Source organism: Scylla paramamosain, chromosome 25 (genome assembly GCF_035594125.1).
Source record: "Scylla paramamosain isolate STU-SP2022 chromosome 25, ASM3559412v1, whole genome shotgun sequence".
NCBI lineage: Eukaryota > Metazoa > Arthropoda > Malacostraca > Decapoda > Portunidae > Scylla > Scylla paramamosain.
This window is the reverse complement of record NC_087175.1, coordinates 21,458,393-21,475,438: the sequence shown is the minus strand read 5'-3', so window position 1 is coordinate 21,475,438 and position 17,046 is coordinate 21,458,393. Positions and strand designations below refer to the sequence as shown.

The 17,046-nt window shown below is 40.3% G+C and overlaps 1 protein-coding gene across 1 annotated transcript in view; it reads right to left on the bottom strand.

Annotated features, from left to right (window-relative positions):
- LOC135113357 (serum response factor homolog) overlaps positions 1-11,806 on the bottom strand; it is a 59,136-nt gene extending 47,330 nt beyond the window's left edge. The window contains exon 1 of the mRNA XM_064028614.1: positions 11,307-11,806. Within this exon, the coding sequence (XP_063884684.1) occupies positions 11,307-11,385 (79 nt within the window). The 5' untranslated portion in view covers positions 11,386-11,806. The remainder of the gene's footprint in view (positions 1-11,306) is intronic.
- Positions 11,807-17,046: the final 5,240 nt, after the last annotated feature.

Sequence of the window (17,046 nt, the reverse complement as noted above, 5' to 3'; positions counted from 1 at the left end):
ATCTTTGTTTTATCTTACGTTTGCTCATCAGAAATCACCATGACAGAAATGGCCATGACAGAGTGGCACAGGACAGCTCACCACCTCACACCAGAACAACTGGGAAGGAAACATGGTGGGTAGCTGTGAGCACAACAGGTCTAGATAACAGGGATTTATGCCATGGGTTATGATGGCAGCAGCTGGTGGTCAAGGCTGATAGGGCTGAGACGCCTCACACCACCGCTGCCCACATCAGGCCACCGTAAGGAGTGTCAGTGTTCTCCAGTGCCCACGACAGTCTCACAGGTGCGCAAACTAATGATTTGTGTCAATTGGAAGCATAAGAAGATATACAAATCCCAAGGAGTTCTAGACAAGACCACCACACCAACCGGGTAGCGATGAGTGCTCCCCACATCTGCTTCTTAGTGAAATACTTCTACGCCACACCTACACTACTTTCAAGAGGCTCTAGTTGAAGTGTCATGGATTTTTAAAGGGTGTGTTATGGTTGTAGTAACAGATTAACAAGATTTCTACATTAACAGAAGAAACACTCTAGAGATACTTTCAAGAGGCTCTAGTTGAAGTATCACGGATTTTCAAGGGTGTGTTATGGTTGTAGTGACAGTTTAATGAGATTTCTACATTAACAGAAGAAAAACTCTTGAGAACCCGACTAATCATCTGTGTGGCTGTGGTGAGAGAGCAAAGCCTTTCTGAATACAAGCCCTGCACTCGTATCCAGCTGAACCACGCCGGCGCCAGTTGCCACCCACCCACGGAAACCTAGCCGCCTCTTGCTTGGCCCGCTCCTCACTCCTTGTTTCTTACGTCTGTCTGGGGAGGGACTGCGTCATCAGTGGCGGCGAAACACACCCGGCTAGCATGAAGCGGGAATGTGAGTGCTTCCGTGAGATGCTGTTGCCCGAGGTCTGTGGTAAACTTCAGCAATATTATACACGTACGGCTGAGACGTCTTGCAGGATGAGAAAATTATTAATAAATTTCAGTCAGTTTTTTGGTAACCGCATCATTTCTGTAATTCAAGACGTCTTTACATAATTCTCGCTTTTACTGCCAGTGTTTCCTAGTCTGTTAGGCAAAGGACGGTGGCTGGTAACAAATGACTTGCGTTGTAGCGTTTTGGGAACCGTTACCCCCGAGTTGATGTCCTCCCTGGCCAGAATTCGAATCCGTACGTCTAAGGACCATCCGGCGACCCCAAAAACACATATACAAATACTGATTCATAACTAGCAGGAAACAGCGGCCACGTCTCGCGGAAGGGTATCTGGCAGCTCCGATTTTATTCCCCACCCCCGCGGACGAAGTGACGCCACAGATGACACGCAACTTCCCCGAACGCACTGTGAGGCGGTGTGAGGTAGTGTGACGCGGACCTAAGAGGGGTATGAACGCCGCACTTTTAACTCCCCATCAACACTCTGAGGAAAGAAAAACTGAAAAAAATGTGTTTCTCTCGCTCACCAACCTTGGGAAGAGTGTAGGAGGCGGAGAAAGAATGCAAAAGATGGCTTGTAGTATGGTAGAGGATACTAACCCCTACTAAATCTACTACTACTACTACTACTACTACTACTACTACTACTACTACTGGCATTATCGTTAGTGAGGGTAGTGGTTGTAGCAGCAGAAAATTTAATTAGTCCTTAGCTTCCTTTCAGTTGCATGATGGTAGTGGTGGTGGTGGTGGTGGTGGTGGTGGTGGTGAGGAGGAGGAGTAGAAAAGTTACTTGTATGAATTATTTACACGCCATAATGCATACTTTATAATTCACATGACTTCTATTTGTATTATTTTAAGCTATTTACGTATAATTATGAACGTGTATTACCTTCCTGCTTTTTAATATGACCTTTTCCTTTCCCTTTTTTTTTTTACTTCAGTTTCTCTTCATCTAGTCAAATATGTACGTGTCTCTGTCTATTTGTTAATTGTTCTTGGGGTGATTTTGCCTGAGGTACATCTAGAAACACACCCACACACACACACACACACCCACACACACACACAGGAATGCCGTGTGTGTGCGTGTGTGTGTGTGCGTGCAAAGACGAATTGTGACGCTTCTTGATCTTCCTGAATAATGCAGTGTGTGTGTGTGTGGTGTGTGTGTGTGTGTGTGTGTGTGTGTGTGTGTGTGTGTGTGTGTGTGTGTGTGTGTGTGTGTGTGTGTGTATGTGTGTGTTCACAAGTAGATTATCTACTTTAACAGTTTCTCTCTCTCTCTCTCTCTCTCTCTCTCTCTCTCTCTCTCTCTCTCTCTCTCTCTCTCTCTCTCTCTCTCTCTCTCTCTCTCTCTCTCTCTCTCTCTCATACACAGTTATGAAGGAAATAATGTCTATGAATTTATAATGTTCTTTTTCCTCCCACACCCTCCTCCTCCTCCTCCTCCTCCTCCTCCTCCTCCTCCTCCTCCTCCTTCTCCTCCTCCTCCTCCTCGGTCTGAACCTGTTTCTCTCGCATCTCCTTTTATCTGTGTGTCTTCTCTCTGTTAACTCGCTTCTATCTTTAATTCATCTTCTTTATCTCCTTTCATATTTTCCAAGTGCTGGGCGTCACTTTCTCGTTGTTGTTGTTGTTGTTGTTGTTATAATCATTCTTCTTCTTCTTTTTCTTTTTGTTATTATTGTTGTTGTTATTATTATTATTATTATTGTTATTATTACTCTTAATCTTACTCCTATTCTTATTGTTGTTGTTCTTAATTTTTTCCTTAATTTTAACTTCTTTTTTTTATCATTATCATCGTTACGTAAGCTTCTTCACTGCTATTGTTCTTTGTGTTGTTATTGGTGGTGATGGTGGAAATGGTAGTGGTGGTGGCGGTGATGGTGGCAGCAGTAGTGGTGGTGATAATAATAGTATTGGAGTTAATAGCGGTGGTAGTAGTTGTAGTAGTGGTGGCGGTGTTGGTGTTGGTGGTGGTGGTGGTGATGGTGGAGGTGGCGGCACAGGCTGAGAACCCCACTGTGTTGTGCCGTGGCGTGCTGCGTTGTATTGTGTTGTGTTGCATGTTTGCTAATACTTTTGTTTTCGTCCTCTTGTACTTACTGGGCCTTTTGCCTCTTGTTTTGTCACTTTTTTTTTTTTTTTTTTTTTTTGGTGTGGGTGGATGGCTGGGTGGATGGCTGAGTGGATGGGTGAGTGGATGGGTGGTTGTGGTCTGTGTAGCGTAGCCGGTGAGTACGACTTTTGCGGGTGTGAGCTGCGAGGGAGGGTGCAGCGTACTGTCTGAAAAACCGAGGGTACTGGTACTGTCCGTGCGTGGCGGGCCAAGATTATAAGTTTGTCCAGCATGATCTGTGTTTTTGGTTTAGCCACTAAAGTACACCAGTATTAATCATTGTTGATAAGCTTTGGGAAGGTAAAGTTGGAGGGTATAAGCTATAGCTGCTCGTGGCCTCAGCGCTCATCTCCGTCTTAAAGGCTGCAGCTGTGTTGATACAGGTTCTCAGAGTGCTTCCCCTACTGACAGTGCAGAATCCTTGTTAAACTATCACCTGAATCATACGAACATTCTTGAAGTTCTCAGTAACTTCCACTAGGGCCTGTTGAAGTTAGTCGAGGTAAGACGCCAAAACTTTTAAGAATATGAAGGATTAGCATGTGAGTCTGTGGTGGGTGGCTTCCCTTACCGCCCGGCCACAGGGACATCCACGCCTCCACAATTTACATTCCTCAGGTTTCCTCAGGTACACATTTATCAACCAACCCGAAGAAAGGATGAACAGCTGGGTGAGGCGTGTGCCGATTGCCCAAGCCCGGATTCGAACCTGGGGCGCGATCAGTAGCGTGCACAAGCCAATGCACCCCTGAGTCGATTATTGTTGATGCCACTAAATAACTTACTAAAAGTTTCATGAGTGTGGGGGTGAGGACAGACTGTGTGGCTGCGGAGCGAATGTGGCTCCGAAATACACAAATAAATGAATAGATTCTTGAGAAAATAGATTGACATGTATAGAAACAGTAATTGGCTGAGCCATCGCCTCAACACACGCGGCATGTCATGAGTATTTTATAGTAATGAATGCGCCTTTCACCGGCAGTCTTGGCTGCCCCAACATATCCTTCCCCGCTCCGCGCCGGAAACTGTCAATTAAACATTTCACTATCATTAAATCGCGAATGTTTCTTAGGGTCGCGACGTGATCCGTCCCGCCGCTAACCCATGCAACCCTCAGGACGGTGAGCCGTTCTCGGGGCGTCGCATCGTGCCCTGCCATGCCATACACCAAGTACCCGAGTTGCCGCCAAGCCTCGCCGCCGCTACGAAAATTGTGACTGACTGAAGCAACAAACGCTGATGACTGAAGTGCTCAATAATATAATCAGGAAAGTGATAGGTGTGTGTGTGTGTGTGTGTGTGTGTGTGTGTGGTGACGCGCGCAGTGAATTCAGTATTTCAACTGTAAGAGTCGACGTACACAAGTTTGTTTTCCTTTGTTTTGTTTATTGCATCAATTATTGGCGTCCGCTGGACAAACAAGCGACCACCCGCTCCTGTCCGTCTCTCCGTGTATCCGTCTATCTGTCTGCCTGCGTGCGTGTGTGTGTGTCCGCGTCGGTAACAGCTTCACGTCGCTTACTGTGTTCTGCTGCTGCTGTATTTGTTGTGGCCTTTCTTAGAGTGTGAAAGGAATGATATTCAATAAAAGGTACTCCTGAAAACGCCTTTCTAACGTCGCGTCCCGGTCAAGTTAGATTTCAGTGCGAAGGGATCATTGAAAAACAAAAAAATATATATATATATGCTTGGTTTGTTTATGAAAGTGACTACACTCAGTGAAAGCCTCCCTTGATAAATGTATTTTTAACCAACACGAAAGTAATATAACAAAATATCCAGCATCGTTTTCTGCTCAGATTAGAATTAGAAAAGTAGAAAAAAAAAACTACTTTTTTTATGAAATTAATGATATTCATATTCAATAAAAAGTACCGTTAATTAAAATATGCATTACTTAATTATGACAAATATAATCGGACACCTGACGTTGCTTGCCGCTTAAGTTGGAATTCAGTGCGAGAACAACATTATAAAAACTAAATTAGTAAAGAGTACACTTAGGACTGTATTTCGTAGTTAGTAAAAATACAATGAAAAACGTTGCTCGCCACTCAAGTTAGAATTCAGTGCGAAGACATTAGCGAAAAGTAAAAAAAAAATTACTTCGTTCATGAAAGCAATGATATGCAGTAATAACTCCCACCGAAGTACATACGTCTCGATAAACTAAGACAAATATAACAGAACATCTAACTCTTCTCATCCCTCAAGTTGGAAATCAGCGAAAAATATAAAAAAAATACTTACTTTCGAACGATTTTTGGATAAGACAACCTTTAAAGAACGTATTTAAGACAACCTTTAAAGAACGTATTTTAAGACAAACTTTAAAGAACGTATTTAAGACAACCTTTAAAGAACGTATTTTAAGACAACCTTTAAAGAACGTATTTAAGACAACCTTTAAAGAACGTATTTAAGATAACCTTTAAAGAGCGTATTTTCTAAGTAGGAAAAATTAAATGAAGTCTAACGTTCCACGCAAGTTAAGTTAGAATTCAGTGCGAGAGCAGCAATAAAACTAGAAGGAATTACCTAGTTTGTTTATGAAGCAGTAGATGTTAAATAAAAACTGCCTTCGATGTATGTATTCCTAAATAGGACAAATATAATAAAGCTTTAAATTCTCTCACCGCTCAAGCTGAAATTTAACGCGAGAACACCCGTGAAAAATAACGAAAATTACTTAGGCTGTAATGATATTGGATGAAAAGTAGCCTTGGAGAACGTATTTCCGAACCAGCACAAGTATAACATAAGAACATAAGAACATAAGAAATAAGGGAAGCTGCAAGAAGCGACCAGGCTTACACGTGGCAGTCCCTGTATGAAACACTCCTACCTATTTCCATCTGTTATCCCCATCCATAAACTTGTCTAATCTTCTCTTAAAAACAGACTAACGCTCTTCGCTGCTCAAGGTGGAATTCAGTGCAAGGGCATCAGTGAAGAGTAGAAACAATCGCTTCATTTATTCACGAAAATGACGAAGCCGAATAAAAAAAAAAAAAAAAAATCCACTGTATACTCGTATATATCTTCCCAACTCCGACAAATACAAGGAAGTCTAGCGTTGTTCGCCGCCCTTCTTGTGAGAACACCAAGGAAAATTAAAGAAAAAAAAAATGCTTATGAAAGTGAAAATATTTAACAAAAATTACCTTCGATTAAAGAGGACAAATATAATCCAGCATCTTAACTATTCTCGGTGCTCAAGTTGGAATTTTCTGAGAGGACACTAGTGAAAAATAATAGAAATTAGTTAGTTTATAATGGAAGAAAAAGTAGTAGTTTATTGAAAGAAAAATTACCCTTGAAGAACTCATGGGAAAAACAAGCACAATGAACCTTTAACGGTGTCTGCCGCTCATTGCCAGAGCAGCATGTGAAAAGCTAAAGAAATTGCTTAGTTCGTCTTTGAAAGTGACGACAATCAGTAAAATCTATCATCGAAGTATATATTTCTTCAGCAGGACAGATATAACAAAACAGCAAACTTTCCTCGCCACTCAAGTTAGAATTTAATGCGAGAACACCAGTGAAAAACAGAACACCAGTGAAAAACAGAACACCAATGAAAAACAGAACACCAATGAAAAACAGAACACCAATGAAAAACAGAACACCAGTGAAAAATAGAACACCAGTGAAAAACAGAACACCAGTGAAAAACAGAACACCAATGAAAAAAAAAAAAAAAAAGACACATTTTAAGGTAATGATACGTAATAAAACTACCCTTGAAGTACATATTCCCTAACTACGACAAACATATTAAAACATCAAATATTTCTGACCACTCAAAGTTAGAATCGAACGCGTGACACAAATGAACACCCATGAACTCTCGCCTAACAAACGCTGCTGTCTCATTCTCTTTGTCTTACCCAGCAAAACTCCACCTCGTGATAGCCAGTCTTTATTTTTCTTCTGTGTAGGAGTGTCTTTTACCAAGGGCTACAAAAGGGAAGAGAAAAAAAGCCTACTGAGGTGTCGGTCCCTAAAGAAAAGAAGCCAAAAAGTTTATCCACAATTTAAAGGAAGCTATCTAAACCCCTTTACTGTTGTTTGCACTTCCTTTGTGTTTCTTGGCATCCCCCAAAAAAAAGAGACCAACAGATAGATCGACAGACAGACATATATCACCGACAAGACAGGATTTCTCTCTCTCTCTCTCTCTCTCTCTCTCTCTCTCTCTCTCTCTCTCTCTCTCTCTCTCTCTCTCTCTGGTGTTAAGGAATTCAAAGGCGTGAAATTACTAAAAGAAAATAAATAATATCGCTTCCAGAAACAGCAGTAGAATTTAAAGAGTTAGTCATTGTGTGTGTGTGTGTGTGTGTGTGTGTGTGTGTGTATGTGTGTGTGTGTGCGTGCGTGCGTGCGTGCGTGTGTAGGGTCGCCAAATTGCGGATTTCCAGAACATTTTTCCCTTAATCTCTCTCTCTCTCTCTCTCTCTCTCTCTCTCTCTCTCTCTCTCTCTCTCTCTCTCTCTCTCTCTCTCTCTCTCTCTCTCTCTCCAAGCAAGTAACGAATGAGCTTGCACACACACACACACACACACACACACACACACACACACACACACACACACACACACACACACACACAGCGTAATGGTTTGTTTTCGGCAAAATTGGACTTGTAATTTATAGAGGAGAGAAGAAAAATTTAAAGCCTACAAGAAAAGAAAAGAATTTGAATAAGAGATAATCAAGAAGAGAAGAAAATGCGACAGCGAATAATGGAAGAATAAATAAATAAAGAACAGGAAAGAAGGGAAAGAAAACTAAAATGAAAAATTAGAAGGAAAAGGGAAAGGAGGTAATAGAAGATAGAAGTGGAAACGTTAATTAACAAAGAGAAAAAAAAGAAAATAAAAGAATAATGGAGAGAGAGAGAGAGAGAGAGAGAGAGAGAGAGAGAGAGAGAGAGAGAGAGAGAGAGAGAGAGAGAGAGAGAGAGAGAGAGAGAGAGAACAACGAAAAGCGAATAGTGAATGGAGGAAGGGATATAAAAGAAGAGGAAAAAGAGAATAATAGAATAAAGACAAGGAAGAGAGAAAACGAAAATAAATTAAACAGAATAACAAAAACGGAAAACAGAATACAAACGAATAAGGAGAAAAGTAATGAGAATAAATAAATAACAAAGAAGATAAGAGGAGGAAGGAAAATATTTACTACTTCAAGATAGAAAACAATATAAAAAAAAACGATACAAATAATGGTGATAATCGGTATATGATTTTAAAGTTGAACAGTTGAGGTGTTTCTTCGACCGTCATACAATATAAATGAAAGAAATTTAAGATGACGGAAGAGGAGAGGAGATAAGGTGATAGAGTCCCACCTTGACGTGGATAATGTCATTTAAAAGGGAGGTTTCAAGACATTTATCCTCCAATTTTTAATAATCCTTTCGGCTCTCGCTCTCTCTCTCTCTCTCTCTCTCTCTCTCTCTCTCTCTCTCTCTCTCTCTCTCTCTCTCTCTCTCTCTCTCTCTCTCTCTCTCTCTCTCTCCTCCCTTTTGTTGCTCTAGGCCAGTGTCTCTCTTACGTAAAAATTTGAATGAAAGGAAAGGACTTGCTAATAAAAGTTAAATGGATTGAAATGATGATGATTATAGAAAATAATACAATATTAATAAAGACTTGAATTATGCAAAGATAATTGTATGTAACTGTGAGAGTAACAGTGATAGGAACAAAGGTAAGAAGATTTTTTAATTAAGAAGAAATAGTTTGTTAGATGCCAATGAGGAAACATGAATTAGAAAAGACAGAAAAAGATAAAATGCTTATGTATACAAGAAAATATAATAGAAAAAGTGGAAAAATAGTAAACAGTAATAATAATGAGAAAACAAGGAAAAAATGATGAAGTAGAAAAAGAAGGTGGAGAAGAAGAAGAAGAAGAAGAAGAATGAGTGAATGAATGAAGAAATGATGATAATAATGATAATAATAATAATAATAATAATAATAATAATAATAATAATAATAATAATAATAATAATAATAATAATAATACAAGGAGTTTCAAGTCACAAGGAGTAAAGATGAAGATGAAAAGAAATCAGGACAACAGATCTGCTGCTGCTTGTTCTCCCTTTGTGTTCCCTTGAGTCCCTTGCTCTTAAAAACACCTGTGGAGCGAGTGGCGCTGATTAAAGGTATGCAACAGGTGTGTACGTTCTCTCTCTCTCTCTCTCTCTCTCTCTCTCTCTCTCTCTCTCTCTCGTCTTTTGCCGTCATTCCTCCTCAATATTTTCTTTTCCTTTCTTTTTTTTTTAGATGACTAAAAAGATGATGATGATGAGGAGGAGGAGGAAGAGGAGAAGAAGATAACGAAAAGAGGATGATGATGATGATGATGATGAGGAGGAGGAGGAGGAGGAGGAGGAGAAGGAGGAGAAGCAAGAGGAAATAACGAAAACGAGGGAAGGAGGAGGAGGAGATAACGAAAAAGAGGAAGAAAATGACACTTACGGCGATGATGACGAGAATCAGGTGGCGGCGGAAGAGAAGAAGGAAGAGGAGGAGCGGGAGAGGATAATGAAAAAGGGGAGGATGAAGAGATGGAGGAAAAGAAGAAGAAGAAGAAGTAGAAGAAGAAGAAGAAGAAGAAGAAGAAGAAGAAGAATGAAGAGGAGACGAACCATAAACAAAAAAAGAAAAAAAATCACCAAAAATAGAAAAACGAGGAAGTAAAGAATAAAATTAGACGTAAAATGACCGAATGAAGAAAGTACATGATGACACACGAGAGAGAGAGAGAGAGAGAGAGAGAGAGAGAGAGAGAGAGAGAGAGAGAGAGAGAGAGAGAGAGAGAGAGAGAGAGAGAGAGAGAGAGAGAGAGAGACGCACACACACACAGACACACAAACAACTCTTAAACGAAACTGATTTTTTTACTTAAACGAAACACTGATTTTTTTTTTTCCTCGTATTTGTGTAGATAAAATTTGCTATCTTACTCTTTAAACTTCCTAATTACTGTTAACTCTTTACTTAGCAGTTTACTGAGACCACGACTTGTATTAGGCTATGGCATGCATTATTAAACTGTGACATTTATTAACACTGGTTATTTACAAGTACGGTGTCAGTTTGCAAGAAGCAAGTTAACAAGTTCTTGGGGATAAAATAAAGGAAGGTGAGGATTAAAAGTATATGAGGATTAAAAGTAGAGGAGAAATATGTGAACAAATGTGACAAATGATAGTGATAAGTGTAAAATATATAAGTGTAACATAAATATGAAACTTTAGAACTATATTTTATCGTCTTTCCATCTCTCTACGCTTGACCAGAACCTTTAGACTTTTTTTTTTTCCATTTTCACTGGTAAACTCTGGAACCCTCAGCCAGTTTCTCTTTCCTCCCTCTTAACCTTAACCAAAACCTTCACTCTTTCATCCCTTTCACTGGTAAAATGTGGAACTCTTTACCTCAATTTCTCTCTCCTCTTTTCTAACCTTAACCGGAACATTCACTCTTTCATCTCTCACTAGTAAATTGTGTAACTCTATACCTCCTTCTCCCTTTCCTCCTTCCTTAACTTAAACCTTCTCTCTTTCATCCTTTTCGCTAATAAACTCTGGAATTTTGTACCTGTTATTGTTTGCCCTCGTACCAAACATTAACCTGTGTCTTCATAGCATGCATTCAGTCTTTCATCCTTCACTGGTAAACTATGGAGCTCTCTATTGATTATACTTTTCCATCTTCCTATGACTTGAAATACCTTAAGACATCACAAGATATTATTAAGACATCACAAGAACTAAATCGACAGAGTTGACTGGGGCATTTTCTAGATAGCCTATTGCGAGAAAGCAATAGTGGGCATATTTTATTTATTAATTTATTTTATTTATTTATTTTTTTAAGTACCTGACCAACCCTTTTTTTTTTTTCCAAGTAAGACTGAGTTAGGTTGTGTTTGGTTGATGTTGGATTATTCTAGATCAGGTTAGGTTAGCTTGGGTTAGGTTAGGTTTTGGTTAGGTAAGGTAGCAACTTAAGGTTACGTTAGGTTACGCCAGATTAGGCTAGGTTACGTTAAGTTAGGTTAGGTTAGATCGCTCATGGGAAAAAAAAAAATAAACGGAAGAGAAAAAAATACGGAATTATCTTACAACACGGAAACACTGGGCACTGACACACACACACAGACACACACACACACACACACACACACACACACACACACACACACGCTTACCTTCAGCTGCAGGAGTCAGTACGAGGAGGAATGGCAGAAGCAGCAGCAGGAGAGTGGAGATTCTGGCCCAGGTCTGCATCGTGAGTGCTGCGGTGGCGGGACGTGAAGAGACCGGAAGAAATAGACGCACGAAGAGAGAGAGAGAAAGAAGCCTCGAAATACACAAGCTTTTAAAGACACGTGAGGACTTAGAAACTTATGTGAGTGAAGCTAGAGAATACAAAACTTCAGAATTTGACTCGGAATAGCTTCAGTATCGTGTTAGTTAGAGAAGAGAAAGAGAGAGTGGAGTGTGTGTGTGTGTGCGTGTGTGTGTGAAGTGGGGAAGTTAGTGTTTTCTCTCTGTGTTCTCTGCGTTTAGCCAGAGCGCGGAGAGAAGTGGCAGGCAGGGAGGGACGCGGGAGAGTCAAGAGTGCCACACGGCGACGCTGAGTTATATGGTGTTGGTGCCACGGGTTGTGTGGGTGCGGCGGCCCCCTCTCTCTCTGTCTCTCTCTCTCTCACACACTCTCCACCCAGCCCCGCCCGTTCCTCCCCCCCCAGCCTCGCACTTTTGTACCCTCCCCTTACCTCCCGTGTTTTCCTCTCTTTACCCACCCACTGCCTAACACTTCCCACATCCTCCTTCACTCCTCTCCCCCTCCTCCTCCTCCTCCTCCTCCTCCGCCAGTCACTCTCTCGTCTCCGTTCGTCTCAAAATCTTTCGCTCGCATGACTGACTAATATTCTTCTTTCCCACGACGAGTTAATGAGGAAAATGTGACCTATTTTGTTATTCTACAGTATGTTATTGTCAATTTCACCTATGCTGGTGTGATTTTTAGGCGTGTTTCTGGACCGCGCAGTGTACGGGGGTGGCCGAGAAGATTCACGGTGATTTAGGCGGTGAGCGAAAGCCAGTTCAGCAGTGAAGTGTGTTCCTCGTCGCTGATTGGTGGTCGTGGTCAGGTTAACTTGCTGGGGATTGGTGGAGACTTGCCTGGCCCTTCCCTGCTCCCTCCTTCTCTTCCTCCTACTCCACGCGGTCCTGCCTCCTCCTCCTCCTCCTCCTCCTCCTCCTCCTCCTCCTCCTCCTCCTCCTCCTCCTCCTCCCAACGCCCTCCACTCTTGTTACGCTGACACACTGTTATGATAATTAGGTATAAGAATGATGATGATGATAATAATAATAACAATGATAATAGAAATAATCATGTAGGGTTTTGATAATGATGATGTGGATGGTGATGATGGTGGTAGTGGTGGTGGTGAATATTTGTGTTATTGTTGTTGTTGTTGTTGTTGTTGTTGTTGTTTTGTCTTTGTTTCTTGAATGTCACGTTGTTATTCTCATGATAACTGCAAGTTTGTTTTTCTTTTTTTCTTCTTCTTCAATATCATTATCATCATTCTTCTTCTTCTTATTATTATTATTATTACTGTAATTATTGTTATTATAATTGTTGTTATTATTATAATTATTATATTAGTAGTAGTTGTAGTAACAGTAGTAGTAGTAGTAGTAGCAGTAGTAGTAAGAATAGTAGTAGTAGCAGTAGTAGTAGTACTGATGGTAGCAGTAGTAGTAGTTTTTAGAAGTAGTAGTAGTAGTAGTAGTAGTAGTAGTAGTAGTAGTAGTAATAGTAGTAGTAGTAGTAGTAGTAGTAGTAGTAGCACCAGTGGTAGTATTGATAGTAGGGTTAGTAGTAGTAGTAGTAGTAGTAGTAGTGTAGTAGTAGTAGCAGTATTGATAGTAGTAGCAGCAGAAGTAGTAGTAGTAGTAGTCTGAGGGAGGGGCAGACTGGGAAAAGAAACGTGGTCAAAACTTTATGAGATATTTTGCAAACTCAAACAACTTGCAATTACAAAGGAGCCCTGGAAAGAATGCATCATGGAAATTAACACTGAAAAAAATTAAGTTTCCCTTGACATATTTTCACAGGTAGGCTTTCATTCCCCTCGCCTTCATCATCTTATCCCGTATTGCCAGAATTATTACGTTTTACTTCTATTCTCTGCTTATCATTGCATACTCATATATATATATATATATATATATATATATATATATATATATATATATATATATATATATATATATATATATATATATATATATATATATATATGTATATATAAACACACACACAGATACACACACACAATTCACAGTTTGTAAGTTTTAACATACTTTGTGTTTGGGTTTCCATCCAGCAATAGAAGCCCTCCACAACAAGATAGAGTCTGTGTCCATGTATTGGTGTCACGGGAGCTTAAGTGGTCCCACTGTAGACCAGCAGGTCAGTCACTTCCTCCCTCTCCTCAAGAGAAGTATTTAAATGTTTTTTTAACTTTTTTTTTTTTTTTTTTTAGTTTGACGGGTCTGAAGATTGCATTGTGTTATCCCGAAACGCAACCGAAAATAAAGAAATGCTGCCAGTACTGTGCGTCCACGCTTCTCTCTACTAGTCTACAACATACGATTCTGTACAGACAAGCCCTTTCTCTCTCTCTCTCTCTCTCTCTCTCTCTCTCTCTCTCTCTCTCTCTCTCTCTCTCTCTCTCTCTCTCTCTCTCTCTCTCTCTCTCTTTATATATATATATATATATATATATATATATATATATATATATATATATATATATATATATATATATATATATATATATATATATATATATATATATATATATATATATATATATATATATATATATATATATTTTTTTTTTTTTTTTTTTTTTTTTTTTTTTTTTTTTTTTCCCAAATGAAGAAATATTGTTATTTTCGTGGTTCATACAGGCCACCACCTCCAACAGTTATTTACTTCCAGCCAACCATTCTTTGTCATTTCTGTATTCAGTTTTAACCCGTGTCTCTATGGATCACTCTTTCTTGCTGGCCTTTTCTGTCTTGCGTTTCCTGTTCCCTCCTTTCTCGTATGCCATTTGCTATGTTGTCCTTCCGTTAGAACTCTGGTCTCTCTCTTTCTTTTCATCTATCTACCTCCATGACCAAGACCTCCTCACACATGGTTAACTCTTCCAGCACCACGACCTGCTTGCACTTGACTGCTGTGGCCTTTCCTTGAGCTTCAAGAAGTGAGGCTCAACTTCAGAGTATGATTCCTGAACACATCATTGACTGCTTTTAGTGGGTTAAGCTCCCAGTGATGCACATGTGTTCAGCTCAGCATAGCCTAATGTTATTATTAATACGAAACCAGATGCGTCACTGTCTTTCTCAATGTTGAAGATTTCAGACATCAGGTCTGTGTTGTCTCTCTTGCGCCACATCACAAATAAGTCAATGTCCTGCATTTGCAGTGACCAGCAGGGCCTAAGCAGTCTACAGATCGGAGCTCCAAGGTTAAAAGTTGATTAGGTTTACGTTCATTTAGTTTCGGCGTATTGGCAGCCAGCGTACTCATTTTCTTTGTAAACAAAGCAAAGACTGTCTGCGCATGCACTGCGCACGGTAAGTGCGCAGTGCTTATCTTTCTTCTTCAAGAAAGCATGGCAAGGTGGTGGCTTGTCTTTATTCTTGTCTTCCCGCCCGTCAGACGCAGCCATATTCCAGCCAGGCTCAGCTAGTGCTCCTCAGTAAGATTAGTTAATGCCCTTCAAGGATGATGTTTCATACAACCTAGCAATCCCACAGAGGGTAGCCTCCGAGGTTAAAAGGTAATTTAAGTTATCATTAATTGGTTCGCCTTTGTTTACAAACGAAAGGGAAGACAACAGAGAATAGAGAACTCAGGTTGCTACTGCGCTGGAAATGCCCTGGTACTCCTCTCTTGGAACAGTCCAAGTCGTAGGAATGGGAAAATTAGAAACAGATTCTTCCTCAGTTTACCAGTGAAGGAGATAGAGAACTGAAGATGCATCGAGGTTCTTGCGTTAGTGAAAGCTTTTGACTCCACCCTGCTTCGTAAAACTGTGTGAGTGGAGCACGGCTAGCGATACTCCAGGCAAGGACGGATAAGCGAATACTGTAGAGTTAGCGTCTCTGAGGATGAGAGACACTGGAACAGGTGACACAGAACACCTAGCGCCACGGAACCTGTTATAGCAAGAGATAAGATGTGAATTTTCCACCTGAGATTTTTAGTAATGAATAGTCATAGTGGAGGAGGAAGGAGGAGGAAGAAGGAAAGAGAAAGTTGTTTGGAAGGTTGTGTCGAGTGGATAGCTATAAACAGCAACAACTCGCAGTAATAGTAGTAGTAGTAGTAGTAGTAGTAGTACTAGTAGAAGTGTTACATCAGTTATTACCTGTTTTGCTAATTGCACACCTAGCCTTGCAATCATGTCATGGGGCGACCCTCTCAAGCTTCCTCACCTATAGCAGCTTTGCGTGCCTTCAGTGCATACGTATTAGCGAGGCAGAGATAAGCTCCACAGGGGACGTGCGTGCTGCTAGTTCTCCTTCCGTCTCACCCTGTTCTTCCGCACTTAGCAGCACCAGTAGTAGTTGTTTAAGAAGTTGTAGTAGTAGTAGTAGTAGTAGTAGTAGTAGTAGCTCAGTAGTTCAGCAGATACTCTCACTTTAAAAGAATTGTTGTTGTTGTTGTTCTTTTTGTTCTTCATCTTCCTCTTCTTCTTCTTCTTCTTCTTCTTCTTCAACCTTTTCTCCTCCTCTTTTTTCTTTTTTTCATCACCCTTGTCCTCATTCTCCTTACCTCTTTTTTTTTTCTCTCTCTCACTCTCTCATCATCATGTTTCTCATTGATCTCGTCCTCTTTTTTTGTCTTCATTTTTTCTCTCTTCTCATTTCCCCTTTTCATATTTTTTTTATTATCTCCCCTTTTCTCTCTTTTACCATTTTCCTTCTTAGCTTCTTTCTGTTATATTTCCGTCCCTCTTCCTTAATTAACCTTTTCAATACCAAGAGACCAATTTTGTCGTATTACTCGTGTCATTAAGAGATTTTGTCAAGTTGAGGATGATATTTGTCTTTATCAGTGGTATCCAGACCATCCAGTGGACTCATCCAGCACAATTTCATCTTACTAGTTCTATTTTGACTAACTGATAGGTGATTTGGTGACGTTTGAGAGCTGTTTATGGCACTGAATGGGTTAACGGTAGACACGAAATCTCTTTTAACGTTTTAGTCATTATACGTGTCACGATATTTGTCACTGTTTTTCATGTGCATGTAAAGGAGTCAGAGATGAATAAGGCGTCTTTGTGCATCCCACGTTCATCTTGTAGCATAGGAACATAAGAAAAGAAGGGAAGATGCAACCAACATAAGAACATAAGAAAATAAGGAAAGCTGCAAGAAGGCCATGAGGTCTACACGTGGCAGTCCCTGTATGAAGCATGCCTACATATTTTCACGTATCATCCTCATCTGTCTAATCTAAAACGTAGGAGTGTGTATGATTTCAAAGGGATAGGTTACCAAAGTACGGTCATTCAGTCCTTAATTCCCGTGAACAAGCATATAGTAATGATTCTTCTATCTTAAATCAGTGAAAAAAAAATATCTTCGTAGTCCTTTACTACCACAACAGACTCGGAAAATAATAGAGTCGAAGGTGAACACTGAAGACAGAACCTTAGCCTACATTACGTCTTCCCACCGTCAGCAGTGGGTAACAGCAGCAGGGGTCTCGAGTGGTCCTTTCTCTAATCCATGAGACACCCTCCTCGCCCTGTCCTGCTCCGTGCCTGACTCTCGCCCTCACTTACATTATTCTCACCACTCTGTTCGTCTTTGATCGCTTCCTTAAAGTTTTACGTCCTAGAAATT